Here is a 25,367-nt window from a genome sequence, read left to right as displayed (position 1 = left end):
GTCATAGTGCAGAGTGTTGTGTTTATTAGTGTATATATGCCCTGCAGTCATAGTGCAGAGTGTTGTGTTTATTAGTGTATATATGCCCTGCAGTCATAGTGCAGAGTGTTGTGTTTATTAGTGTATATATACCCTGCAGTCATAGTGCAGAGTGTTGTGTTTATTAGTGTATATATACCCTGCAGTCATAGTGCAGAGTGTTGTGTTTATTAGTGTATATATGCCCTGCAGTCATAGTGCAGAGTGTTGTGTTTATTAGTGTATATATGCCCTGCAGTCATAGTGCAGAGTGTTGTGTTTATTAGTGTATATATGCCCTGCAGTCATAGTGCAGAGTGTTGTGTTTATTAGTGTATATATGCCCTGCAGTCATAGTGCAGAGTGTTGTGTTTATTAGTGTATATATGCCCTGCAGTCATAGTGCAGAGTGTTGTGTTTATTAGTGTATATATGCCCTGCAGTCATAGTGCAGAGTGTTGTGTTTATTAGTGTATATATGCCCTGCAGTCATAGTGCAGAGTGTTGTGTTTATTAGTGTATATATACCCTGCAGTCATAGTGCAGGTGTTGTGTTTATTAGTGTATATATGCCCTGCAGTCATAGTGCAGAGTGTTGTGTTTATTAGTGTATATATACCCTGCAGTCATAGTGCAGAGTGTTTGTGTATTAGTGTATATATACCCTGCAGTTATAGTGCAAGTGTTGTGTTTATTAGTGTATATATACCCCTGCAGTCATAGTGCAGAGTGTTGTGTTTATTAGTGTATATATGCCCTGCAGTCATAGTGCAGAGTGTTGTGTTTATTAGTGTATATATACCCTGCAGTCATAGTGCAGAGTGTTGTGTGTATTAGTGTATATATGCCCTGCAGTCATAGTGCAGAGTGTTGTGTTTATTAGTGTATATATACCCTGCAGTCATAGTGCAGAGTGTTGTGTTTATTAGTGTATATATGCCCTGCAGTCATAGTGCAGAGTGTTGTGTTTATTAGTGTATATATGCCCTGCAGTCATAGTGCAGAGTGTTGTGTTTATTAGTGTATATATGCCCTGCAGTCATAGTGCAGAGTGTTGTGTGTATTAGTGTATATATACCCTGCAGTCATAGTGCAGAGTGTTGTGTTTATTAGTGTATATATGCCCTGCAGTCATAGTGCAGAGTGTTGTGTTTATTAGTGTATATATGCCCTGCAGTCATAGTGCAGTGTTGTGTTTATTAGTGTATATATGCCCTGCAGTCATAGTGCAGAGTGTTGTGTGTATTAGTGTATATATGCCCTGCAGTCATAGTGCAGAGTGTTGTGTTTATTAGTGTATATATACCCTGCAGTCATAGTGCAGAGTGTTATGTGTATTAGTGTATATATACCCTGCAGTTATAGTGCAGTGTTGTGTTTATTAGTGTATATATACCCTGCAGTCATAGTGCAGAGTATTGTGTTTATTAGTGTATATATGCCCTGCAGTCATAGTGCAGAGTGCTGTGTTTATTAGTGTATATATGCCCTGCAGTCATAGTGCAGAGTGTTGTGTTTATTAGTGTATATATACCCTGCAGTCATAGTGCAGAGTGTTGTGTTTATTAGTGTATATATGCCCTGCAGTCATAGTGCAGAGTGTTGTGTTTATTAGTGTATATATACCCTGCAGTCATAGTGCAGAGTGTTGTGTGTATTAGTGTATATATGCCCTGCAGTCATAGTGCAGAGTGTTGTGTTTATTAGTGTATATATGCCCTGCAGTCATAGTGCAGAGTGTTGTGTGTATTAGTGTATATATGCCCTGCAGTCATAGTGCAGAGTGTTGTGTTTATTAGTGTATATATACCCTGCAGTCATAGTGCAGAGTGTTATGTGTATTAGTGTATATATACCCTGCAGTTATAGTGCAGTGTTGTGTTTATTAGTGTATATATACCCTGCAGTCATAGTGCAGAGTGTTGTGTTTATTAGTGTATATATGCCCTGCAGTCATAGTGCAGAGTGTTGTGTTTATTAGTGTATATATACCCTGCAGTCATAGTGCAGAGTGTTGTGTTTATTAGTGTATATATGCCCTGCAGTCATAGTGCAGAGTGTTGTGTTTATTAGTGTATATATGCCCTGCAGTCATAGTGCAGAGTGTTGTGTTTATTAGTGTATATATGCCCTGCAGTCATAGTGCAGAGTGTTGTGTGTATTAGTATATATATACCCTGCAGTCATAGTGCAGAGTGTTGTGTTTATTAGTGTATATATGCCCTGCAGTCATAGTGCCGAGTGTTGTGTTTATTAGTGTATATATGCCCTGCAGTCATAGTGCAGAGTGTTGTGTTTATTAGTGTATATATGCCCTGCAGTCATAGTGCAGTGTTGTGTTTATTAGTGTATAAATGCCCTGCAGTCATAGTGCAGAGTGTTGTGTTTATTAGTGTATATATGCCCTGCAGTCATAGTGCAGTGTTGTGTTTATTAGTGTATATATGCCCTGCAGTCATAGTGCAGTGTGTTGTGTTTATTAGTGTATATATGCCCTGCAGTTATAGTGCAGTGTTGTGTTTATTAGTGTATATATACCCTGCAGTCATAGTGCAGAGTGTTGTGTTTATTAGTGTATATATGCCCTGCAATCATAGTGCAGAGTGTTGTGTTTATTAGTGTATATATGCCCTGCAGTCATAGTGCAGAGTGTTGTGTGTATTAGTGTATATATACCCTGCAGTCATAGTGCAGAGTGTTGTGTTTATTAGTGTATATATGCCCTGCAGTCATAGTGCAGAGTGTTGTGTTTATTAGTGTATATATGCCCTGCAGTCATAGTGCAGAGTGTTGTGTGTATTAGTGTATATATACCCTGCAGTCATAGTGCAGAGTGTTGTGTGTATTAGTGTATATATACCCTGCAGTCATAGTGCAGAATGTTGTGTGTATTAGTGTATATATGCCCTGCAGTCATAGTGCAGAGTGTTGTGTTTATTAGTGTATATATACCCTGCAGTCATAGTGCAGAGTGTTGTGTTTATTAGTGTATATATACCCTGCAGTCATAGTGCAGAGTGTTGTGTTTATTAGTGTATATATACCCTGCAGTCATAGTGCAGAGTGTTGTGTTTATTAGTGTATATATGCCCTGCAGTCATAGTGCAGAGTGTTGTGTTTATTAGTGTATATATGCCCTGCAGTCATAGTGCAGAGTGTGTTTATTAGTGTATATATGCCCTGCAGTCATAGTGCAGAGTGTTGTGTGTATTAGTGTATATATACCCTGCAGTCATAGTGCAGAGTGTTGTGTTTATTAGTGTATATATGCCCTGCAGTCATAGTGCAGAGTGCTGTGTTTATTAGTGTATATATGCCCTGCAGTCATAGTGGCAGTGTTGTGTTTTATTAGTGTATATATGCCCTGCAGTCATAGTGCAGAGTGTTGTGTTTATTAGTGTATATATGCCCTGCAGTCATAGTGCAGAGTGTTGTGTTTATTAGTGTATATATACCCTGCAGTCATAGTGCAGAGTGTTGTGTGTATTAGTGTATATATGCCCTGCAGTCATAGTGCAGAGTGTTGTGTTTATTAGTGTATATATACCCTGCAGTCATAGTGCAGAGTGTTGTGTGTATTAGTGTATATATGCCCTGCAGTTATAGTGCAGAGTGTTGTGTTTATTAGTGTATATATGCCCTGCAGTCATAGTGCAGAGTGTTGTGTGTATTAGTGTATATATGCCCTGCAGTCATAGTACAGAGTGTTGTGTTTATTAGTGTATATATACCCTGCAGTCATAGTGCAGAGTGTTGTGTGTATTAGTGTATATATACCCTGCAGTTATAGTGCAGAGTGTTGTGTTTATTAGTGTATATATGCCCTGCAGTCATAGTGCAGAGTGTTGTGTTTATTAGTGTATATATGCCCTGCAGTCATAGTGCAGAGTGTTGTGTTTATTAGTGTATATATGCCCTGCAGTCATAGTGCAGAGTGTTGTGTTTATTAGTGTATAAATGCCCTGCAGTCATAGTGCAGAGTGTTGTGTTTATTAGTGTATATATATGCCCTGCAGTCATAGTGCAGAGTGTTGTGTTTATTAGTGTATATATGCCCTGCAGTCATAGTGCAGAGTGTTGTGTTTATTAGTGTATATATGCCCTGCAGTCATAGTGCAGAGTGTTGTGTGTATTAGTGTATATATGCCCTGCAGTCATAGTGCAGAGTGTTGTGTTTATTAGTGTATATATGCCCTGCAGTCATAGTGCAGAGTGTTGTGTTTATTAGTGTATATATACCCTGCAGTCATAGTGCAGAGTGTTGTGTTTATTAGTGTATATATGCCCTGCAGTCATAGTGCAGTGTTGTGTTTATTAGTGTATATATGCCCTGCAGTCATAGTGCAGAGTGTTGTGTTTATTAGTGTATATATACCCTGCAGTCATAGTGCAGAGTGTTATGTGTATTAGTGTATATATACCCTGCAGTTATAGTGCAGTGTTGTGTTTATTAGTGTATATATACCCTGCAGTCATAGTGCAGAGTGTTGTGTTTATTAGTGTATATATGCCCTGCAGTCATAGTGCAGAGTGTTATGTGTATTAGTGTATATATACCCTGCAGTTATAGTGCAGTGTTGTGTTTCTTAGTGTATATATACCCTGCAGTCATAGTGCAGAGTGTTGTGTTTATTAGTGTATATATGCCCTGCAGTCATAGTGCAGAGTGTTGTGTTTATTAGTGTATATATACCCTGCAGTCATAGTGCAGAGTGTTGTGTGTATTAGTGTATATATGCCCTGCAGTCATAGTGCAGAGTGTTGTGTTTATTAGTGTATATATACCCTGCAGTCATAGTGCAGAGTGTTGTGTGTATTAGTGTATATATACCCTGCAGTTATAGTGCAGAGTGTTGTGTTTATTAGTGTATATATGCCCTGCAGTCATAGTGCAGTGTTGTGTGTATTAGTGTATATATGTCCTGCAGTCATAGTACAGAGTGTTGTGTTTATTAGTGTATATATACCCTGCAGTCATAGTGCAGAGTGTTGTGTGTATTAGTGTATATATACCCTGCAGTTATAGTGCAGAGTGTTGTGTTTATTAGTGTATATATGCCCTGCAGTCATAGTGCAGTGTGTTATGTTTATTAGTGTATATATGCCCTGCAGTCATAGTGCAGAGTGTTGTGTTTATTAGTGTATATATGCCCTGCAGTCATAGTGCAGAGTGTTGTGTTTATTAGTGTATATATGCCCTGCAGTCATAGTGCAGAGTGTTGTGTTTATTAGTGTATATATGCCCTGCAGTCATAGTGCAGAGTGTTGTGTTTATTAGTGTATATATGCCCTGCAGTCATAGTGCAGAGTGTTGTGTTTATTAGTGTATATATGCCCTGCAGTCATAGTGCAGAGTGTTGTGTTTATTAGTGTATATATACCCTGCAGTCATAGTGCAGAGTGTTGTGTTTATTAGTGTATATATGCCCTGCAGTCATAGTGCAGTGTTGTGTTTATTAGTGTATATATGCCCTGCAGTCATAGTGCAGAGTGTTGTGTTTATTAGTGTATATATACCCTGCAGTCATAGTGCAGAGTGTTATGTGTATTAGTATATATATACCCTGCAGTTATAGTGCAGTTTTGTGTTTATTAGTGTATAAATGCCCTGCAGTCATAGTGCAGAGTGTTGTGTTTATTAGTGTATATATGCCCTGCAGTCATAGTGCAGAGTGTTGTGTTTATTAGTGTATATATACCCTGCAGTCATAGTGCAGAGTGTTGTGTTTATTAGTGTATATATACCCTGCAGTCATAGTGCCGAGTGTTGTGTTTATTAGTGTATATATGCCCTGCAGTCATAGTGCAGAGTGTTGTGTTTATTAGTGTATATATGCGCTGCAGTCATAGTGCAGAGTGTTGTGTTTATTAGTGTATATATACCCTGCAGTCATAGTGCAGAGTGTTGTGTTTATTAGTGTATATATGCCCTGCAGTCATAGTGCAGAGTGTTGTGTTTATTAGTGTATATATGCCCTGCAGTCATAGTGCAGAGTGTTGTGTGTATTAGTGTATAAATGTTCATTATCACTATAAAGTGACACTTGTCCAAAATGTGTGTTGTACTGGTCCCCTGGCCAAAACTTGCCAGTATTCCATTGCAAGTTAATGTGATCTATTGTAGGGGTTGAAAAGGTATCAAGAAGCATTCACAGCTTCTGAGCAGGGGTGGGCGAATGTGGTGAAGTGAAATTCACTTGGTAGAACAAAAAGTCCTACGGACATTTTATTTGGACAATCAAATGTTCATAAGAACGAAAATTCATTAAAATTCTGTAATCAAATGTTATTTCTGGATTTCAAATGTTAACTTTTATTTTTGAATGTTCATAATTAAGTTGAATATCCACATTCAAAATTTTAAATGTAACATTCGATTTAAGAAATACTATTCAGAAGTTCCATAGTTCATGTGGAAGGGAAGTACACATTTATTGATTACATTTTTTTTGCATAATTCAATTACTACATTTAAAGAAGCATTAGAAATACTATTACAAATGCATTGATTTCAATTGTTCTAATTCAAATATTACATAATAATATCAAATAATAATTGTGCTTAAAGTGAAGGTCAATTTGGATGAATTAGTACCCGGTTTTTAATAAACCTATTAAAAACAAGGGCACTTTAATTCATCATAATTGACATTTCCCTCCTTTTCTTCAAAATCTTACCTGCAGTGCTTCCTCCACCCTTCGCAAGTCCCCTTCGCGGATCCAAAATGACGAATCCGGCTTCCACCAATCACGGCGTTGCATCAGGCCCCGTGGGGAAAGCCGTGATTGGAGGAAGCCAGAATCGCCATTTCTGAAGTCAGAAGAGGCTTCCGACGGCCGGGGGAATCGCTGGAATCGGCATTCAGGATCAAAAGGTATGTTTTTGAAGAAAAGGAGTGAAATGTCAATTTTGATGAATTAAAGTGCCCTTGTTTTTAATAGGTTTATTAAAAACCAGGCACTAATTCATCCAAATTGACACTAGTTTTAAATATATGGGGATAAGTAAAGTATCCAGAGCCTGGAGAGGGGGAGACATGGAACTCAAAATGCTTAGGACTGAATTGAAGTGGATATTTAATTTGGACTGTATTTACACTAAGGGACTAAATGACAATTTTGAGGCTGTACATTTATTTTAACCTCCCTCCTGTCGTCAGAATAAGTGAGGCAACCACCATCTGATCAAATAGCCACTGTTAGGATAGGTAGAGGTATAAGAGCATATATTTTCATACTAGCCCCAATCCAAATCCAATCCCTAATAACATGTGGCCAGGTGAAGGGAGTGGAGTACACCCTAAGATCCACACATTAAGCTATTAACATACATCATATGTCAAATATCATTGTGATTTCCTTTATATTTTAGCTATCCTACATCATTTAGCCCACCAATTAGTTTATATGTACCATATTAAAACACAGAATCATACCTAGTGACAATACATTCAGTATTTAGTATTTGGTATTTAAAATATTTAGTATTCTTATGAATTGCATTTTTATTAATTTTATTTATTATCGTTTAATTTTATAAATTGTACCTCTATATATTGTAGAATTAAATAGATATTTGAGATAAGTAAAGGACTATTCCACACCCATTGTAAATCCTGGAGAAATATTAAGCCTAAAATCCAACAACAAGATTCTATTGTACACATAATCCCTAATGTCTTTTACTCCTTTTTTCCCCCTTTTTTTATTTTTTTATTATTCTTAGCATATATTGATTGAAGTCATTATATGCAACTTTATATAATTTACATAATGAAGATTTTATCTATAAATTTATATAACCCCCCATTTTTTAATTTTTATATTTAAAAACCACTGCATTTTATATTTCTAAATTTATTTCTAATTATATTGCCCAGATCCGTGATACATTAATTCGTACAAAATAAGGCTTTAGCAAATACAACCCTTTTGCCCTTAATAACAAGTTGTAAACTGAGATATTAAGAAAGATATTAGTAAGCATAGAATATCAATTACTTTTGCCTTTTGTCTTGAACGATCTAAATGGGTTTGCCATAATAATAGAACACTTTCCCTTACTCAAAATGGATTCCGCTAAGAATGATGAACCGGAAGTGGTAATAACCGGAAGTTACGTCAATAACGGAAGTGACGTACTATACACCGGAAGTGACGGAATGTTTTGCCGCAGATTCGGTTTCAAACTTTTTGGCGCCGTTAACAAACGATGTCCTTCCTTATGACAGAATATATGATTGGTGTTAATACCCTTAATAAGCCCAATTCATAAAAGCCTCATTATGTCTTGAAAAAGGCCCTACATAAGGGCCGAAACGCGTTGAGCAGGATCCCCACCAGGATTTATGAGGCTTTCTATTTCTCCCAGGATCATTTATTCGGTGAGTGCAACTACATAGTCTCCACCTGTAAAAGGCTTTTCTTTCATGTAATTAGCAAGAGTCCATGAGCTAGTGACGTATGGGATATACATTCCTACCAGGAGGGGCAAAGTTTCCCAAACCTCAAAATGCCTATAAATACACCCCTCACCACACCCACAATTCAGTTTTACAAACTTTGCCTCCTATGGAGGTGGTGAAGTAAGTTTGTGCTAGATTCTACGTTGATATGCGCTCCGCAGCAAGTTGGAGCCCGGTTTTCCTCTCAGCGTGCAGTGAATGTCAGAGAGATGTGAGGAGAGTATTGCCTATTTTGAATACAGTGATCTCCTTCTACGGGGTCTATTTCATAGGTTCTCTATTATCGGTCGTAGAGATTCATCTCTTACCTCCCTTTTCAGATTGACGATATACTCTTATATATATACCATTACCTCTGCTGATTTTCGTTTCAGTACTGGTTTGGCTTTCTACAAACATGTAGATGAGTGTCCTGGGGTAAATAAGTCTTATTTTCTGTGACACTCTAAGCTATGGTTGGGCACTTTGTTTATAAAGTTCTAAATATATGTATTCAAACATTTATTTGCCTTGTCTCAGGATGTTCAACATTCCTTATTTTCAGGCAGTCAGTTTCATATTTGGGATAATGCACTTGAATCAATTTTTTTTTTCTTACCTTAAAAAATTTGACTTTTTCCCTGTGGGCTGTTAGGCTCGTGGGGGCTGAAAATGCTTCATTTTATTGCGTCATTCTTGGCGCGGACTTTTTTGGCGCAAAAAAATCTTTTCTGTTTCCGGCGTCATACGTGTTGCCGGAAGTTGCATAATTTTTGACGTTCTTTTGCGCCAAAAATGTCGGCGTTCCGGATGTGGCGTCATATTTGGTGCCAAAAAGCATTTAGGCGCAAAATAATGTGGGCGTCTTATTTGGCGCCAAAAAATATGGGCGTCGCTTTTGTCTCCACATTATTTAAGTTCATTTTTTTCTTTGCTTCTGGTTGCTAGAAGCTTGTTCATTGGCATTTTTTTCCCATTCCTGAAACTGTCATTTAAGGAATTTGATCTATTTTGCTTTATATGTTGTTTTTTCTCTTACATATTGCAAGATGTCTCACGTTGCATCTGAGTCAGAAGATACTTCAGGAAAATCGCTGCCTAGTGCTGGAACTACCAAAGCTAAGTGTATCTGCTGTAAACTTTTGGTAGCTATTCCTCCAGCTGTTGTTTGTATTAATTGTCATGACAAACTTGTTAATGCAGATAATATTTCCTTTAGTAATGTACCTTTACCTGTTGCAGTTCCATCAACATCTAAGGTTCAGAATGTTCCTGATAACATAAGAGATTTTGTTTCTGAATCCATCAAGAAGGCTATGTCTGTTATTCCTCCTTCTAGTAAACATAAAAAATCTTTTAAAACTTCTCTTTATACAGATGAATTTTTAAATTAACATCATCATTCTGATTCTGATGACTCTTCTGGTTCAGAGGATTCTGTCTCAGAGATTGATGCTGATAAATCTTCATATTTATTTAAAATGGAATTTATTCGTTCTTTACTTAAAGAAGTACTAATTGCTTTAGAAATTGAGGATTCTGGTCCTCTTGATACTAATTCTAAACGTTTAGATAAGGTCTTTAAATCTCCTGTGGTTATTCCAGAAGTTTTTCCTGTTCCTAATGCTATTTCTGAAGTAATTTCCAGAGAATGGGATAAATTGAGTAATTCATTTACTCCTTCTAAACGTTTTAAGCAATTATATCCTGTGCCGTCTGACAGATTAGAATTTTGGGACAAAATCCCTAGAGTTGATGGGGCTATTTCTACCCTTGCTAAACGGACTACTATTCCTACGTCAGATGGTACTTCGTTTAAGGATCCTTTAGATAGGAAAATTGAATCCTTTCTAAGAAAAGCTTATCTGTGTTCAGGTAATCTTCTTAGACCTGCTATATCATTGGCTGATGTTGCTGCAGCTTCAACTTTTTGGTTGGAAACTTTAGCGCAACAAGTAACAGATCATGATTCTCATAATATTATTATTCTTCTTCAACATGCTAATAATTTTATCTGTGATGCCATTTTTTATATTATCAGAGTTGATGTCAGGTTTATGTCTCTAGCTATTTTAGCTAGAAGAGCTTTATGGCTTAAAACTTGGAATGCTGATATGGCTTCTAAATCAACTCTACTTTCCATTTCTTTCCAGGGTAACAAATTATTCGGTTCTCAGTTGGATTCTATTATCTCAACTGTTACTGGTGGGAAAGGAACTTTTTTACCACAGGATAAAAAATCTAAGGGTAAGAACAGGGCTAATAATCGTTTTCGTTCCTTTCGTTTCAACAAAGAACAAAAGCCTGATCCTTCATCCTCAGGAGCAGTTTCAGTTTGGAAACCATCTCCAGTCTGGAATAAATCCAAGCCTTCTAGAAAGGCAAAGCCAGCTTCTAAGTCCACATGAAGGTGCGGCCCTCATTCCAGCTCAGCTGGTAGGGGGCAGGTTACGTTTTTTCAAAGAAATTTGGATCAATTCTGTTCACAATCTTTGGATTCAGAACATTGTTTCAGAAGGGTACAGAATTGGTTTCAAGATGAGACCTCCTGCAAAGAGATTTTTTCTTTCCCGTGTCCCAGTAAATCCAGTGAAAGCTCAAGCATTTCTGAATTGTGTTTCAGATCTAGAGTTGGCTGGAGTAATTATGCCAGTTCCAGTTCTGGAACAGGGGATGGGGTTTTATTCAAATCTCTTCATTGTACCAAAGAAGGAGAATTCCTTCAGACCAGTTCTGGATCTAAAAATATTGAATCGTTATGTAAGGATACCAACGTTCAAAATGGTAACTGTAAGGACTATCTTGCCTTTTGTTCAGCAAGGGCATTATATGTCCACAATAGATTTACAGGATGCATATCTGCATATTCCGATTCATCCAGATCATTATCAGTTGCTGAGATTCTCTTTTCTGGACAAGCATTACCAGTTTGTGGCTCTGCCGTTTGGCCTAGCTACAGCTCCAAGAATTTTTACAAAGGTTCTCGGTGCCCTTCTGTCTGTAATCAGAGAACAGGGTATTGTGGTATTTCCTTATTTGGACGATATCTTGGTACTTGCTCAGTCTTTACATTTAGCAGAATCTCATACGAATCGACTTGTGTTGTTTCTTCAAGATCATGGTTGGAGGATCAATTCACCAAAAAGTTCATTGACTCCTCAGACAAGGGTAACCTTTCTGGGTTTCCAGATAGATTCAGTGTCCATGACTCTGTCTTTGACAGACAAGAGACGTCTAAAATTGATCTCAGCTTGTCGAAACCTTCAGTCACAATCATTCCCTTCGGTAGCCTTATGCATGGAAATGCTAGGTCTTATGACTGCTGCATCGGACGCGATCCCCTTTGCGCGTTTTCACATGCGACCTCTTCAGCTCTGTATGCTGAATCAATGGTGCAAGGATTACACAAAGATATCTCAATTAATATCTTTAAAACCGATTGTACGACACTCTCTAACGTGGTGGACAGATCACCATCGTTTAATTCAGGGGGCTTCTTTTGTGCTTCCGACCTGGACTGTAATTTCAACAGATGCAAGTCTCACAGGTTGGGGAGCTGTGTGGGGATCTCTGACGGCACAAGGAGTTTGGGAATCTCAGGAGGTGAGATTACCGATCAATATTTTGGAACTCCGTGCAATTTTCAGAGCTCTTCAGTTTTGGCCTGTTCTGAAGAGAGAATCGTTCATTTGTTTTCAGACAGACAATGTCACAACTGTGGCATACATCAATCATCAAGGAGGGACTCACAGTCCTCTGGCTATGAAAGAAGTATCTCGAATTTTGGTTTGGGCGGAATCCAGCTCCTGTCTAATCTCTGCGGTTCATATCCCAGGTATAGACAATTGGGATTATCTCAGTCGCCAAACGTTGCATCCGGGCGAATGGTCTCTTCACCCAGAGGTATTTCTTCAGATTGTTCAAATGTGGGAGCTTCCAGAAATAGATCTGATGGCGTCTCATCTAAACAAGAAACTTCCCAGGTATCTGTCCAGATCCCGGGATCCTCAGGCGGAAGCAGTGGATGCATTATCACTTCCTTGGAAGTATCATCCTGCCTATATCTTTCCGCCTCTAGTTCTTCTTCCAAGAGTAATCTCCAAGATTCTGAAGGAATGCTCGTTTGTTCTGTTGGTAGCTCCGGCATGGCCTCACAGGTTTTGGTATGCGGATCTTGTCCGGATGGCCTCTTGCCATCCGTGGACTCTTCCGCTAAGACCAGACCTTCTGTCGCAAGGTCCTTTTTTCCATCAGGATCTCAAATCCTTAAATTTAAAGGTATGGAGATTGAACGCTTGATTCTTGGTCAAAGAGGTTTCTCTGACTCTGTGATTAATACTATGTTACAGGCTCGTAAATCTGTATCTAGAGAGATATATTATAGAGTCTGGAAGACATATTTCTTGCGTCTTTCTCATCATTTTTCTTGGCATTCTTTTAGAATTCCGAGAATTTTACAGTTTCTTCAGGATGGTTTAGATAAAGGTTTATCCGCAAGTTCTTTGAAAGGACAAATCTCTGCTCTTTCTGTTCTTTTTCACAGAAAGATTGCTAATCTTCCTGATATTCATTGTTTTGTACAAGCTTTAGTTCATATAAAACCTGTCATTAAGTCAATTTCTCCTCCTTGGAGTTTGAATTTGGTTCTGGGGGCTCTTCAAGCTCCTCCGTTTGAACCTATGCATTCATTGGACATTAAATTACTTTCTTGGAAAGTTTTGTTCCTTTTGGCGATCTCTTCTGCCAGAAGAGTCTCTGAATTATCTGCTCTTTCTTGTGAGTCTCCTTTTCTGAGTTTTCATCAGGATAAGGCGGTGTTGCGAACTTCTTTTGAATTTTTACCTAAAGTTGTGAATTCCAACAACATTAGTAGAGAAATTGTGGTTCCTTCATTATGTCCTAATCCTAAGAATTCTAAGGAGAAATCGTTGCATTCTTTGGATGTTGTTAGAGCTTTGAAATATTATGTTGAAGCTACTAAGTCTTTCCGAAAGACTTCTAGTCTATTTGTTATCTTTTCCGGTTCTAGAAAAGGCCAGAAAGCTTCTGCCATTTCTTTGGCATCTTGGTTGAAATCTTTAATTCATCATGCCTATGTTGAGTCGGGTAAAACTCCGCCTCAAAGGATTACAGCTCATTCTACTAGGTCAGTTTCTACTTCCTGGGCGTTTAGGAATGAAGCTTCGATTGATCAGATTTGCAAAGCAGCAACTTGGTCCTCTTTGCATACTTTTACTAAATTCTACCATTTTGATGTATTTTCTTCCTCTGAAGCAGTTTTTGGTAGAAAAGTACTTCAGACAGCGGTTTCAGTTTGAATCTTCTGTTTATGTTTTTCATTAAACTTATTTTGGGTGTGGATTATTTTCAGCAGGAATTGGCTGTCTTTATTTTATCCCTCCCTCTCTAGTGACTCTTGTGTGGAAAGATCCACATCTTGGGTAATCATTATCCCATACGTCACTAGCTCATGGACTCTTGCTAATTACATGAAAGAAAACATAATTTATGTAAGAACTTACCTGATAAATCCATTTCTTTCATATTAGCAAGAGTCCATGAGGCCCGCCCTTTTTTGTGGTGGTTATGATTTTTTTGTATAAAGCACAATTATTCCAATTCCTTATTTTATATGCTTTCGCACTTTTTTCTTATCACCCCACTTCTTGGCTATTCGTTAAACTGAATTGTGGGTGTGGTGAGGGGTGTATTTATAGGCATTTTGAGGTTTGGGAAACTTTGCCCCTCCTGGTAGGAATGTATATCCCATACGTCACTAGCTCATGGACTCTTGCTAATATGAAAGAAATGAATTTATCAGGTAAGTTCTTACATAAATTATGTTTTTTGTACATTGTACTTTCTTTTTTTCTAGGTATTGTGTTATCTATTAGTAACCATCCCACAGCGGGAATCCAAGATAACCTAAGGACACAGGAACCACTATACAACATCATTTTAATTTTGGACACTTGCACACACATTTATTTTGGACACCCTAATTGTATCATCAGTACAATACCACTGGACACATATACCAAAATTATTTTCAAATCATTTTGGATTCATTTTTTAGTATAACATTTTTTGGATACCACATTTGGACATTTGGAGGGGTATATTTATTTATTTGGACACTTGAATATTTATCACGACCATATTTTGGATATTCAATTTCATATATATATCTATATTTTTTCATCAATTTCACACACACATATATATATATATATATATATATATTATTATTTTTTATTTTTTTCACAGTTTACTCACCTTTTTAACATGTACACGTTCACTCAGGTACCTAACTGATAATTTAACCGGTTATCATTTCCTAATACAGAGCTGGATTACTCATATTCTACCTATTGTATATCCTACTATATTGTATTTCATCAGTATCTTCATTTTTGTATTGTATTTCAAGTGTATGTGTATTATTTAATTATATTGTATATTGTATTTAATTATATTGTATATAATTCCTAACTCCCAATGTATAATTACATACTCCTATGAGGGATCTACACTGATATTGTGATCCAATCCTGTTTTATTATAGATTGTTTTAAATAAATAGTTTTTTAGTATATTAGTATTTGAACCTTCATTATGGCTTTTTATATATAAATTCCCAGAGAGTCTAATAGGCATATCCCCGTACCAATATTAGTTATAAATTGTTTATTGTCTGCTATTCTATTACATATACCATTTTAATAACATACTATTCACATCATCTATCCTGCTATATATACACATTAGCCAATTTGGCGCTCCTATACTGCTTTATTTGTATTCTATATCCAAGATCCAGTTAGGGGGTCTTTTATAGTGTAGCTTGTATATTAATCTAGGCGCAGTTTCTACACCAACACATATCTGATAAATTGAATCCATAGTTTATCCCATAACAAAATAACTCTAGCTGGTTACGACCGGTGAAATGTACGTCGGATCTCATTGGACTGTTGGGACTCTGATGTCACAAGGAGGGTTGGGACTTTGAAATTTACACTTTGCAGCTGTCTGAACATCGCGTTTGGTGATTCTACAGTCGGCTTTGTGTTTTACAATTGTTCCCTTATCCTGAGTGATTTTACTGGAGTAATAACATAATTTATGTAAGAACTTACCTAATAAATTCATTTCTTTCATATTGGCAAGAGTCCATGAGCTAGTGACGTATGGGATATACATTCCTACCAGGAGGGGCAAAGTTTCCCAAACCTCAAAATGCCTATAAATACACCCCCACCTCACCCACAATTCAGTTTAACCAATAGCCAAGAAGTGGGGTGATAAGAAAGGAGCGAAAGCATCAACAAGGAATTGGAATAATTGTGCTTTATACAAAAAATCATAACCACCAAAAAAAAGGGTGGGCCTCATGGACTCTTGCCAATATGAAAGAAATTAATTTATCAGGTAAGTTCTTACATAAATTATGTTTTCTTTCATGTAATTGGCAAGAGTGCATGAGCTAGTGACGTATGGGATAGCAAATACCCAAGATGTGGAACTTCATGCAAGAGTCACTAGAGAGGGAGGGATAAAAATATAGACAGCCAATTCCACTGAAAAAAATATATGAAAAAAACTGAAATTATAAGCAGAAGAATCAAACTGAAACAGCTGCCTGAAGAACTTTTCTACCAAAAACTGCTTCTGAAGAAGAAAAAACATCAAAATGGTAGAATTTAGTAAAAGTATGCAAAGAAGACCAAGTTGCTGCTTTGCAAATCTGATCAACAGAAGCTTCATTCTTAAAAGCCCAGGAAGTAGAAACTGACCTAGTAGAATGAGCCGTAATCCTCTGAGGTGGGGATTTACCCGACTCCAAATAAGCATGATGAATCAAAAGCTTTAACTAAGAAGCCAAAGAAATGGCAGAAGCTTTCTGACATTTCCTAGAACCAGAAAAGATAACAAATAGACTAGAAGTTTTCCTGAAATCTTTAGTAGCTTCAACATAATATTTTAAAGCTCTTACCCCGTCCAAAGAATGCAAAGATCTTTCCAAATAATTCTTAGGATTAGGACACAACAAAGGGACAACAATTTCTCTACTAATGTTGTTGGAATTCACAACTTTAGGTAAAAATTTAAACAAAGTCCGCAAAACCGCCTTATCCTGATGAAAAATAAGAAAAGGGGACTCACAAGAAAGAGCAGGTAATTCAGAAACTCTTCTAGGAGAAGAGATAGCCAAAAGAAACAATACTTTCCAAGAAAGTAATTTAATGTCCAGAGAATGCATAGGCTCAAACGGAGGAGCCTGTAAAGCTCTCAAAACCAAATTAAGACTCCAAGGAGGAGAGATTGACTTAATGACAGGTTTGACATGAACCAAAGCCTGTACAAAACAACGACTGTCAGGAAGATTAGCAATTTTTCTGTGAAACAGAACAGAAAGAGCAGAGATGTGTCCTTTCAAGGAACTTGCAGACAAACCCTTATCCAAACCATCCTGAAGAAACTGTAAAATTCTAGGAATTCTAAAAGAATGCCAAGAGAACTTATGAGAAGAACACCATGAAATGTAAGTCTTCCAAACTCGGTAATAAATCTTTCTAGACACAGATTTACGAACCTGCAACATAGTATTGATCACTGAGTCAGAGAAACCTCTATGACTAAGCACTAAGCTTTCAATTTCCATACCTTCAAATGTAATGATTTGAGATCCTGATGGAAAAACGGGCCTTGAGATAGAAGGTCTGGCCTTAACGGAAGTGGCCAAGGTTGGTAACTGGACATCCAAACAAGATCCGCATACCAAAACCTGCGTGGCCATGCTGGAGCCCCCATCAGTACAAACGCTCCATTATGATTTTGGAAATCACTCTTGAAAGAAGAACTAGAGGCGGAAGGATATAAGCAGGATGATCATTCCAAGGAAGTGACAACGCATCCACTGCTTCTGCCTGAGGATCCCTGGACCTGGACAGATACCTGAGATGTTTCCTGTTTAGATGAGAAGCCATCAGATCTATTTCTGGAAGCCCCCATATCTGAACAATCTGAAGAAACACATCTGGGTGAAGAGACCATTCTCCTGGATGTAAAGTCTGGCGACTGAGATAATCCCCTTCCCAATTGTCTATACCTGGGATATGGACCGCAGAGATTAGACAGGAGCTGGATTCCGCCCATGCAAGTATCCTAGATACTTCTTTCATAGCTTGCGGACTGTGAGTCCCACCTTGATGATTGACATATGCCACGGTTGTGACATTGTCTGTCTGAAAACAAATAAACGGTTCTCTCTTCAGAAGAGGCCAGGACTGAAGAGCTCTGAGAATCGCACAAAGTTCCAAAATATTGATTGGTAATCTCGCCTCTTGAGATTTCCAAACCCCCTGCGCTGTCAGAGATCCCCAGACAGCTCCCCAACCTGAAAGACTCGCATCTGTTGAAATCACAGTCCAGGTTGGACGAAGAAAAGAGGCCCCCTGAACCAAACGGTGGTGATCTAACCACCAAGTCAGAGATAGTCGAGTATTGGGATTTAAGGATATCAATTGTGATATCTTTGTATAATCCCTGCACCATTGGTTCAGCATACAAAGCTGAAGAGGTCTCATGTGAAAACGAGCAAAGGGGATCGCGTCCGATGCTGCAGTCATGAGACCTAAAACCTCCATGCACATAGCTACTGAAGGGAATGACTGAGACTGAAGGAAATTGAAACCAATTTCAGACGTCTTTTGTCTGTTAGAGACAAAGTCATGGATACTGAATCTATTTGGAATCCTAAAAAGGTTACCCTTGTCTGAGGAATCAAGGAACTTTTTGGTAAACTGATCCTCCAACCATGTCTTTGAAGAAACAACACTAGTTGATTTGTGTGAGATTATGCAGAATGTAAAGACTGAGCAAGTACCAACATATCGTCCAAATATGGAAACACCGCAATACCCCGCTCTCTGATTACAGAGAGAAGGGCACAGAGAACCTTTGAGGAGATCATTGGAGCTGTTGCTAGGCCAAAAGGAAGAGCAACAAATTGGTAATGCTTGTCTAGAAAAGAGAATCTCAGGAACTGATAGTGATCTGGATGAATTGGAATATGAAGATAAGCATCCTGTAAGTTTATTGTGGACATATAATGCCCTTGCTGAACAAATAGCAGAATAGTCCTTATAGACACCATTTTGAATGTTGGTATACTTACATAACGATTCAAAATTTTTAGATCCAGAACTGGTCACTTTTTCTTTGGTACAATGAACAGATTTGAATCAAACCCCAGACCCCGTTCCAGATATGGAACTGGCACAATTACCCCAGATGACTCCAGGTCTGAAACACACTTCAAAAAAGCCTGAGCCTTTACTGGGTTCACTGGAATGCGTGAGAGAAAGAACCTTCTCATAGGCGGTCTTACCTTGAAACCTATTCTGTACCCTTGAGAAACAATGTTCTGAAACCAAACATATTGAATTGATCCAAACATCTTTGAAAAATCGTAGTCTGCCCCTACCAGCTGTGCTGCAATGAGGGCCACACCTTCATGCGGACTTAGGGGCTGGTTTTGATTTTCTAAAAGGCTTGGATTTATTCCAGACTGGAGAAGGCTTCCAATTAGAAACCGTTCCTTTAGAGGAAGGGTCAGGTTTCTGTTCCTTATTCTGACGAAAGGAGCGAAAACGGTTAGCAGCCCAAAATTTACCCTTAGATTTTTTATCCTGAGGCAAAAAAGCTCCCTTCCCCCCAGTGACAGTTGAAATTATAGAATCCAACTGAGAACCAAACAATTTATCACCTTGGAAAGAAAGAGATAGCAACGTTGACTTAGAAGTCATATCCGCATTCCAAGATTTAAGCCATAAAGCTCTTCTAGTTAAAATAGCTAAAGACATATACCTGACATCAATTCTAATGATATCAAAAATGGCATCACAAATGAAATAATTAGCATGTTGAATTAGCTTAACAATGCTATACACATTATGATCTGGTACTTGATGCGCTAAAGCCTCCAACCAAAAAGTTGAAGCCGCAGCAACATCAGCCAAAGAAATAGCAGGCCTAAGAAGATGACCTGAACATAAATAAGCCTTCCTTAGATGAGATTCATGCTTCCTATCTAAAGGATCTTTAAAAGAAGTACTATCTGCCGTAGGAATAGTAGTACGTTTAGCAAGAGTAGAGATAGCCCCATCAACTTTGGGGATTTTTTTCCCAAAACTCCAATCTATCAGACGGCAAAGGGTACAGTCTTTTAAACCTTAAAGAAGGAGTAAATGAAGTACCCAAACTATTCCATTCCCTAGAAATTACATCTGAAATAGCATCAGGAACTGGAAAAACCTCTGGAATAACTACATGAGGTTTAAAAAACGAATTTAAACGGTTACTGGTTTTAATATCAAGAGGACTAGACTCCTCCATATCTAATGCAATCAACACCTCTTTTAATAAAGAACGAATAAACTCCATTTTAAATAAATATGAAGATTTGTCAGTGTCAATATCTGAGGCAGAATCTTCTGAACCAGATAGATCCTCATCAGAGATAGATAAATCAGAATGCTGGCGGTCATTTAAAAATTCATCAAAATTATGAGAAGTTTTAAAAGACCTTTTACATTTACTAGAAGGAGGTATAACAAACAGGGCCTTCTGAATAGAATTATAAACAAATTATCTCACATTAACAGGAATATCCTGAACATTAGATGTTGAAGGAACAACAACAGGTAATGGACTACTACTAATGGAAATATTGTCTGCTTTTGAAAGTTTATCATGACAACTAACACAAACTACAGCCGGAGGAACAGTTACCACAAGTTTACAACAAATGCACTTAGCTTCGATAGAACCGATATCAGGCAGCAGCATTCCAGAAGTAGATTCTGATACAGGGTCAGGTAGTGACATCTTGCAATATGTAATAGAAAAAACAACATATAAAGCAAAATTATCAAATTCCTTAAATGACAGTTTCAGGAATGGAAAAAAATGCAAACAGAATAAGCCTCTGGAAACCAGAAGCAAAAAGAAACCAAGACTTAAATAATGTAAAAAAAACTGGCGCCAAGTATGACGCCCACAACTGACAAATTTTTTGGTGCCAAAAACGTCTGCAACAAACACGAGCGTCATAGATAACGCAACTACGTGAAAACTCTCGGCACCAACTAAGACGCCAGAAATGACATCATAACGTCGACAAATGTAATTCTCGCGCCAAAAAAGACGCAATAAATTATAGCATTTTTTGCTCCCGCGAGCCTAACAGTCCCCAATTTAGAAAGAAAAGTCAATTTGAAAAATTTTCAGGTAAGAAATTTTTTTATTCATATCTATTTCCCAAAATGAAACGGACAGTCTGTAAAAGGGAAATATACTGATTAACCTGCATCATGGCAAATATAAGTATAAAACATACATTTAGAACTTTACATATAAAGTGCCAAACCATAGCTGAGAGTGTCAAAAATAAAATAAGACATACTTACCAAAGACACTCATCTACATATAGCAGATAACCAAACCAGTACTGAAACGAGAATCAGCAGAGGTAATGGTATATAAGAGTATATCGTCGATCTGAGAAGGGAGGAAGAAGATGAATCTCTACGACTGAAAACAGAGAACCTATGAAATAGACTCTGATAGGATGACCATTGCATTCAATAAGTAATACTCCCTTCACATCCCTCTGTCATTCACTGCACTCTGAGAGGAAACCGGGCTTCAGCCTGCTGCGAAGCGCATATCAACGTAGAAATCTGGCACAAACTTACTTCACCACCTCCATAGGAGGCAAAGTTTGTAAAACTGAATTGTGGGTGTGGTGGGGGGTGTATTTATGTAGGCATTTTGAGGTTTGGGAAACTTTGCCCCTCCTGGTAGGAATGTATATCCCATACGTCACTAGCTCATGGACTCTTGCCAATTACATGAAAGAAAAATTACTTTAACAAAGCTTGATGTCCCCTGATCAATCCATATCTTAACACATGAGCCGTTTTACTAAGAGCTAAGTTATATCTCCTAAGAGAGTGAGTAGATACTTCTACCTTTTTTTATATATATATGATCTGTGTATACAAGACTTCACTATTTGTTGTTATTTCCTTTTGTTCCAATGATTTTAACTTCTGGATTCCTGAAGATCACATATCCTTAGCAGTGCTTTATCACATTTTTTTTGTTGGTTATATATTTTTTGTGATATTACAAGTTAACATTTATTTTAGGAAGGCTTATCTAACTTGAATTCATAAACCTTTTTGAGTAACTTGAGCTGGTTTACGATTCAGATAATGCTAGAGAGACAGGCAATCTGTTTTGATCATGCTCAGAAGAGGCAGAGTGTAACTTAAGTTCAAACATGTCTCCTCTCTTGTTTTCCTGAGTGCAATGGCTACAATGAGAAATTGTAAGTGCTCATTTTGCAAGAAAACAAGTAAGTTATTTGCTGTTTTTTACACAATCTGTTTCTTTTTATATAAACATTGATTTAACAAGTTTGTTTATTCTAAAGGAGTACTATTTCACAGCCCTTTGAAAAACTTAAAGAGACAGTCTACACCAGAATATTTATTGTTTTAAAAGATAGATAATCCTTTTATTACCAATTCTCTAGTTTTGCATAACCAACAGTTATATTAATATACGTTTTACCTCTGTGATTATCTTGTATCTAAGCCTCTGCAAACTGCCCCTTATTTCAGTTCTTTTAACAGACTTGAATTTTAGCCAATCAGTGGGGGCTCCTAGGAACTCAATGTCCATGATCACAGTGTTATCTATATGAAACACATGAACTAACACCCTCTAGTGGTGAAAAACTGTCAAAATGCCCTGAGCTAAGAGACGGCCTTCAAGGGCTTAGAAATTAGCACATGAACCTCCTAGATTTAGCTTTCAACTAAGAATACCAAAAGAACAAAGCAAAATTGGTGATAGAAGTAAACTGGAAAATTGGTTAAAATGACATGCCCTATCTGAATAATGAAAGTTTGTTTTGGACTAGACTGTCCCTTTAACCAATCAGGGTTAAAGTGCAGGAATGGATTTAAACAACTAAGTTCATTATTATTTTTTGATTTTCAGATACCTCACTGTCCCTAAAAACTAAAGGAGACAATTTAATATAACTGACATCTAATATAACTAATTTTGCTAATCAAAAATGTAATAATAATATGAGAAAAAACATCAAGAAACACCCTCTACTGATACATATTGCTGGGTTAAAACAAGGTGACCAGGTTTACCAGACCTCATTTCAGGACACCTTAGACCCAAATTCTGGACACCTCATAAATATTGTGTTTCAAAAAAAACTGTTAAAAACGTTTAGTTTATACAGGTATGAAAAAAAAGTTTACCTACAATGAAAGCCAATAGAAAAAAACTATTGCTTAGATTAAACGGTAAGTGCACTAGATTCAAGCACATATCACCTGCCTCTAGGGTTGCCACCCAGCCGGTATTTTACAGGCACAGCCGGTAATTGGATTAGGAGCGAGGTTGCAGGCGATTAGGAGCCGGAGCTGGCACTAGTAAAATACAGGCAAAGCAAAGTCAATTTTTTTTAAATTCTAGCTGTCTGGATAGAACAAGACCAGTACGCAGCTCTAGGCCTGTTCAGGCTGCGCAGCTGCTGTCTATACCGTCTCCTGACGCCTGCAACAACGTAGAACCGGAGAGAATAAAAACACAGAGGCGCCAATATGGCCTAGTAACGTCTATAAAAAGGATTATGCAGGTTAAAGAAAAATAGGTACTCACAAAGGTGAAGCACCCAATGGTGCAAGCGGAGCAGACTGGATCAATATCAGTGGCCCAGCTCACTTATTGTCAAACGTCCAGGCACCCAAAGAGATGGTCAGTGGGCAAGGCAATGGAATCTGTCAGTGATAAAGCACAGCTACCATAGCCTAGTGCAGGGGTCAGCAACCTTCGGCTCCCAGATGTTTTGTAACTACATTTCCCATGATGCTCAGATAGCCTAAAGAGTGTCTCAGCATCGTGGGAAATGTAGTTCCAAAACATCTGGGAGTCGAAGGTTGCTGACCCCTGGCCTAGTGGGAACAGGTGATGCAATCTGACTTAAGGATTGTACTTACAAGATGTAGCGCAATTCCAAGTACAGTCACAGCAGGCTGGGACCTCTCAGTTGCCCAGTAGACTATACTCAGGCGTAGGTAAAAGTCCTCTCAAAAACACACGAAATAACGTTCCCAGAAGGAAGCAAGTGTATCATAAAACCATATTTTTATTAATATTAATAACAAAGTGATGCGTTTCTCAGCCCCGCAAGGGCCGTTTCCTCAGGCTATACAATCAATTTATATCCCTTATTGTCTAACAACGTAGAACTGAACACTTCTGCATAAATTCCATTAGTTCCCCATATAACCTCATTTTCTCCGTTATCCTGAACTTCTTCATATTCTTCTTCTCCATATGAGTTGTTATCCGCATCTCCCAGCAACTTAATTCAATTGAATTACTTAATTCAAGCTCGATCTCCTCGTCCATATATCCAACACTTTCCAAAGACTGTCACGTGAACAAACTATGGGCACATGCTAATCGTGTGTTAGCTTTAACGCAACGCATAGTAACAAAGTCACATGACTAAGGAGACTGCACCTAGGCCAACCATATTTAGTGAGGTCTCTAATTGGGAAGGAGTGTATCTGATTCATTGGTTTGTTAACATTTTACAGACTGCTAAACTGTTGTTGTATTATTTATTCAGGTAAATAGGGATATGTTGTTTATATTTGGTTAACACAGGCAGGAGATGCGTTGTAGTTCTTAATACTTTGTAAAGACCACATGTAACACTATAATGTGACGCTTTTTATTGTGCTCATCTTTTTTTTTTTTCTCTGTAGACCGCATACAACTGCTGTGAGGACTTTATTTTATGTCTGGATGGATTGAAGTACTACCACTTTAATTGTTCTACTGCTCCAGCCCCAAACACATATCACCTGTCTATGTATGCCAGCGCATGCTGTTACTGTAAGTGCTCCAGACCCAAACATATCACCTGCCTCTGTATGCAGCACATGCTGTAACTGTAAGTGCTCCAGCCCTAAACACATATCACTCACAAAACCTGCGTCTGTAACCAGCACATGCTGTAACTACACCTACATATATGATTTAAGTTAAAGAATATTGAGATATTAAGACATACTTAATATACTGTATCTGTCTTACTCATGTTTATGGTTTTGCACACAGTTTGCCATACTTCATTTCTCTGCAAGACTTGAAAATTATATATGACTTGTTGGATGCAGTCAGCTGATTTTGTGAAAAGTTGGTTCTTGTCATTTACACACTGGGAAAAGGGACAGAAAACCATTTTGGGCAAATTCAGGACAATCCGGAGCATAATTTAGCCCTTTAAAAAAATTAGGAACAGACTGACCAAATTCAGGACTATACCTAAAAATAATGACGTCTGGCCACCTCAGTTATACGATTCCTTCTCTAGTATCTTTGTACATGCTATCTGCATTGCATATTTTATTTACTTTTGGAAAATCACTTTGATCTGAAATGACGCTGATGGAAAATGAATGCAATACGGCGGCATACCAGTAAAGAAAATAACACAACATTGTACCACAAAGTATAATCTAAATGCAGACAAAACACAAATTAGCTTTAAAGTACTCACACTTTCTCTTAGGAATCCCTGCGTGGCGTTTTGTCTCTGAAACACTGAAGAGATTTCAATTCCTCATCCTGTGTATTTTATTTTTAGTTAGAAAGTATATTATGCAATCAATTGTGCAATAGTAGTTCAAACCAATAATTCATGTAAATTTAAAGGAACATGAAAGACAAAAGGAAACTTTCATGGTTTAGTCAAATTGAGCATCCCATTTTAAGAAACTTTTCAATTTACTTCTG

General features: G+C 37.7%; 1 protein-coding gene across 1 annotated transcript in view; it reads right to left on the bottom strand.

The window, feature by feature from the left end:
• The window catches only part of LOC128636253 (malignant fibrous histiocytoma-amplified sequence 1 homolog), a 354,012-nt gene that overhangs the window by 322,252 nt on the left and 6,393 nt on the right, over positions 1-25,367 (bottom strand). Inside the window, exon 2 of the mRNA XM_053689290.1 lies at positions 25,132-25,175. Coding sequence (XP_053545265.1) covers positions 25,132-25,175 — 44 coding nt within the window. The remainder of the gene's footprint in view (positions 1-25,131; positions 25,176-25,367) is intronic.

This window comes from Bombina bombina, chromosome 7 (genome assembly GCF_027579735.1).
Source record: "Bombina bombina isolate aBomBom1 chromosome 7, aBomBom1.pri, whole genome shotgun sequence".
NCBI classification, from domain to species: Eukaryota; Metazoa; Chordata; class Amphibia; order Anura; family Bombinatoridae; genus Bombina; species Bombina bombina.
This window is presented reverse-complemented; position numbering and strand designations above follow the sequence as displayed.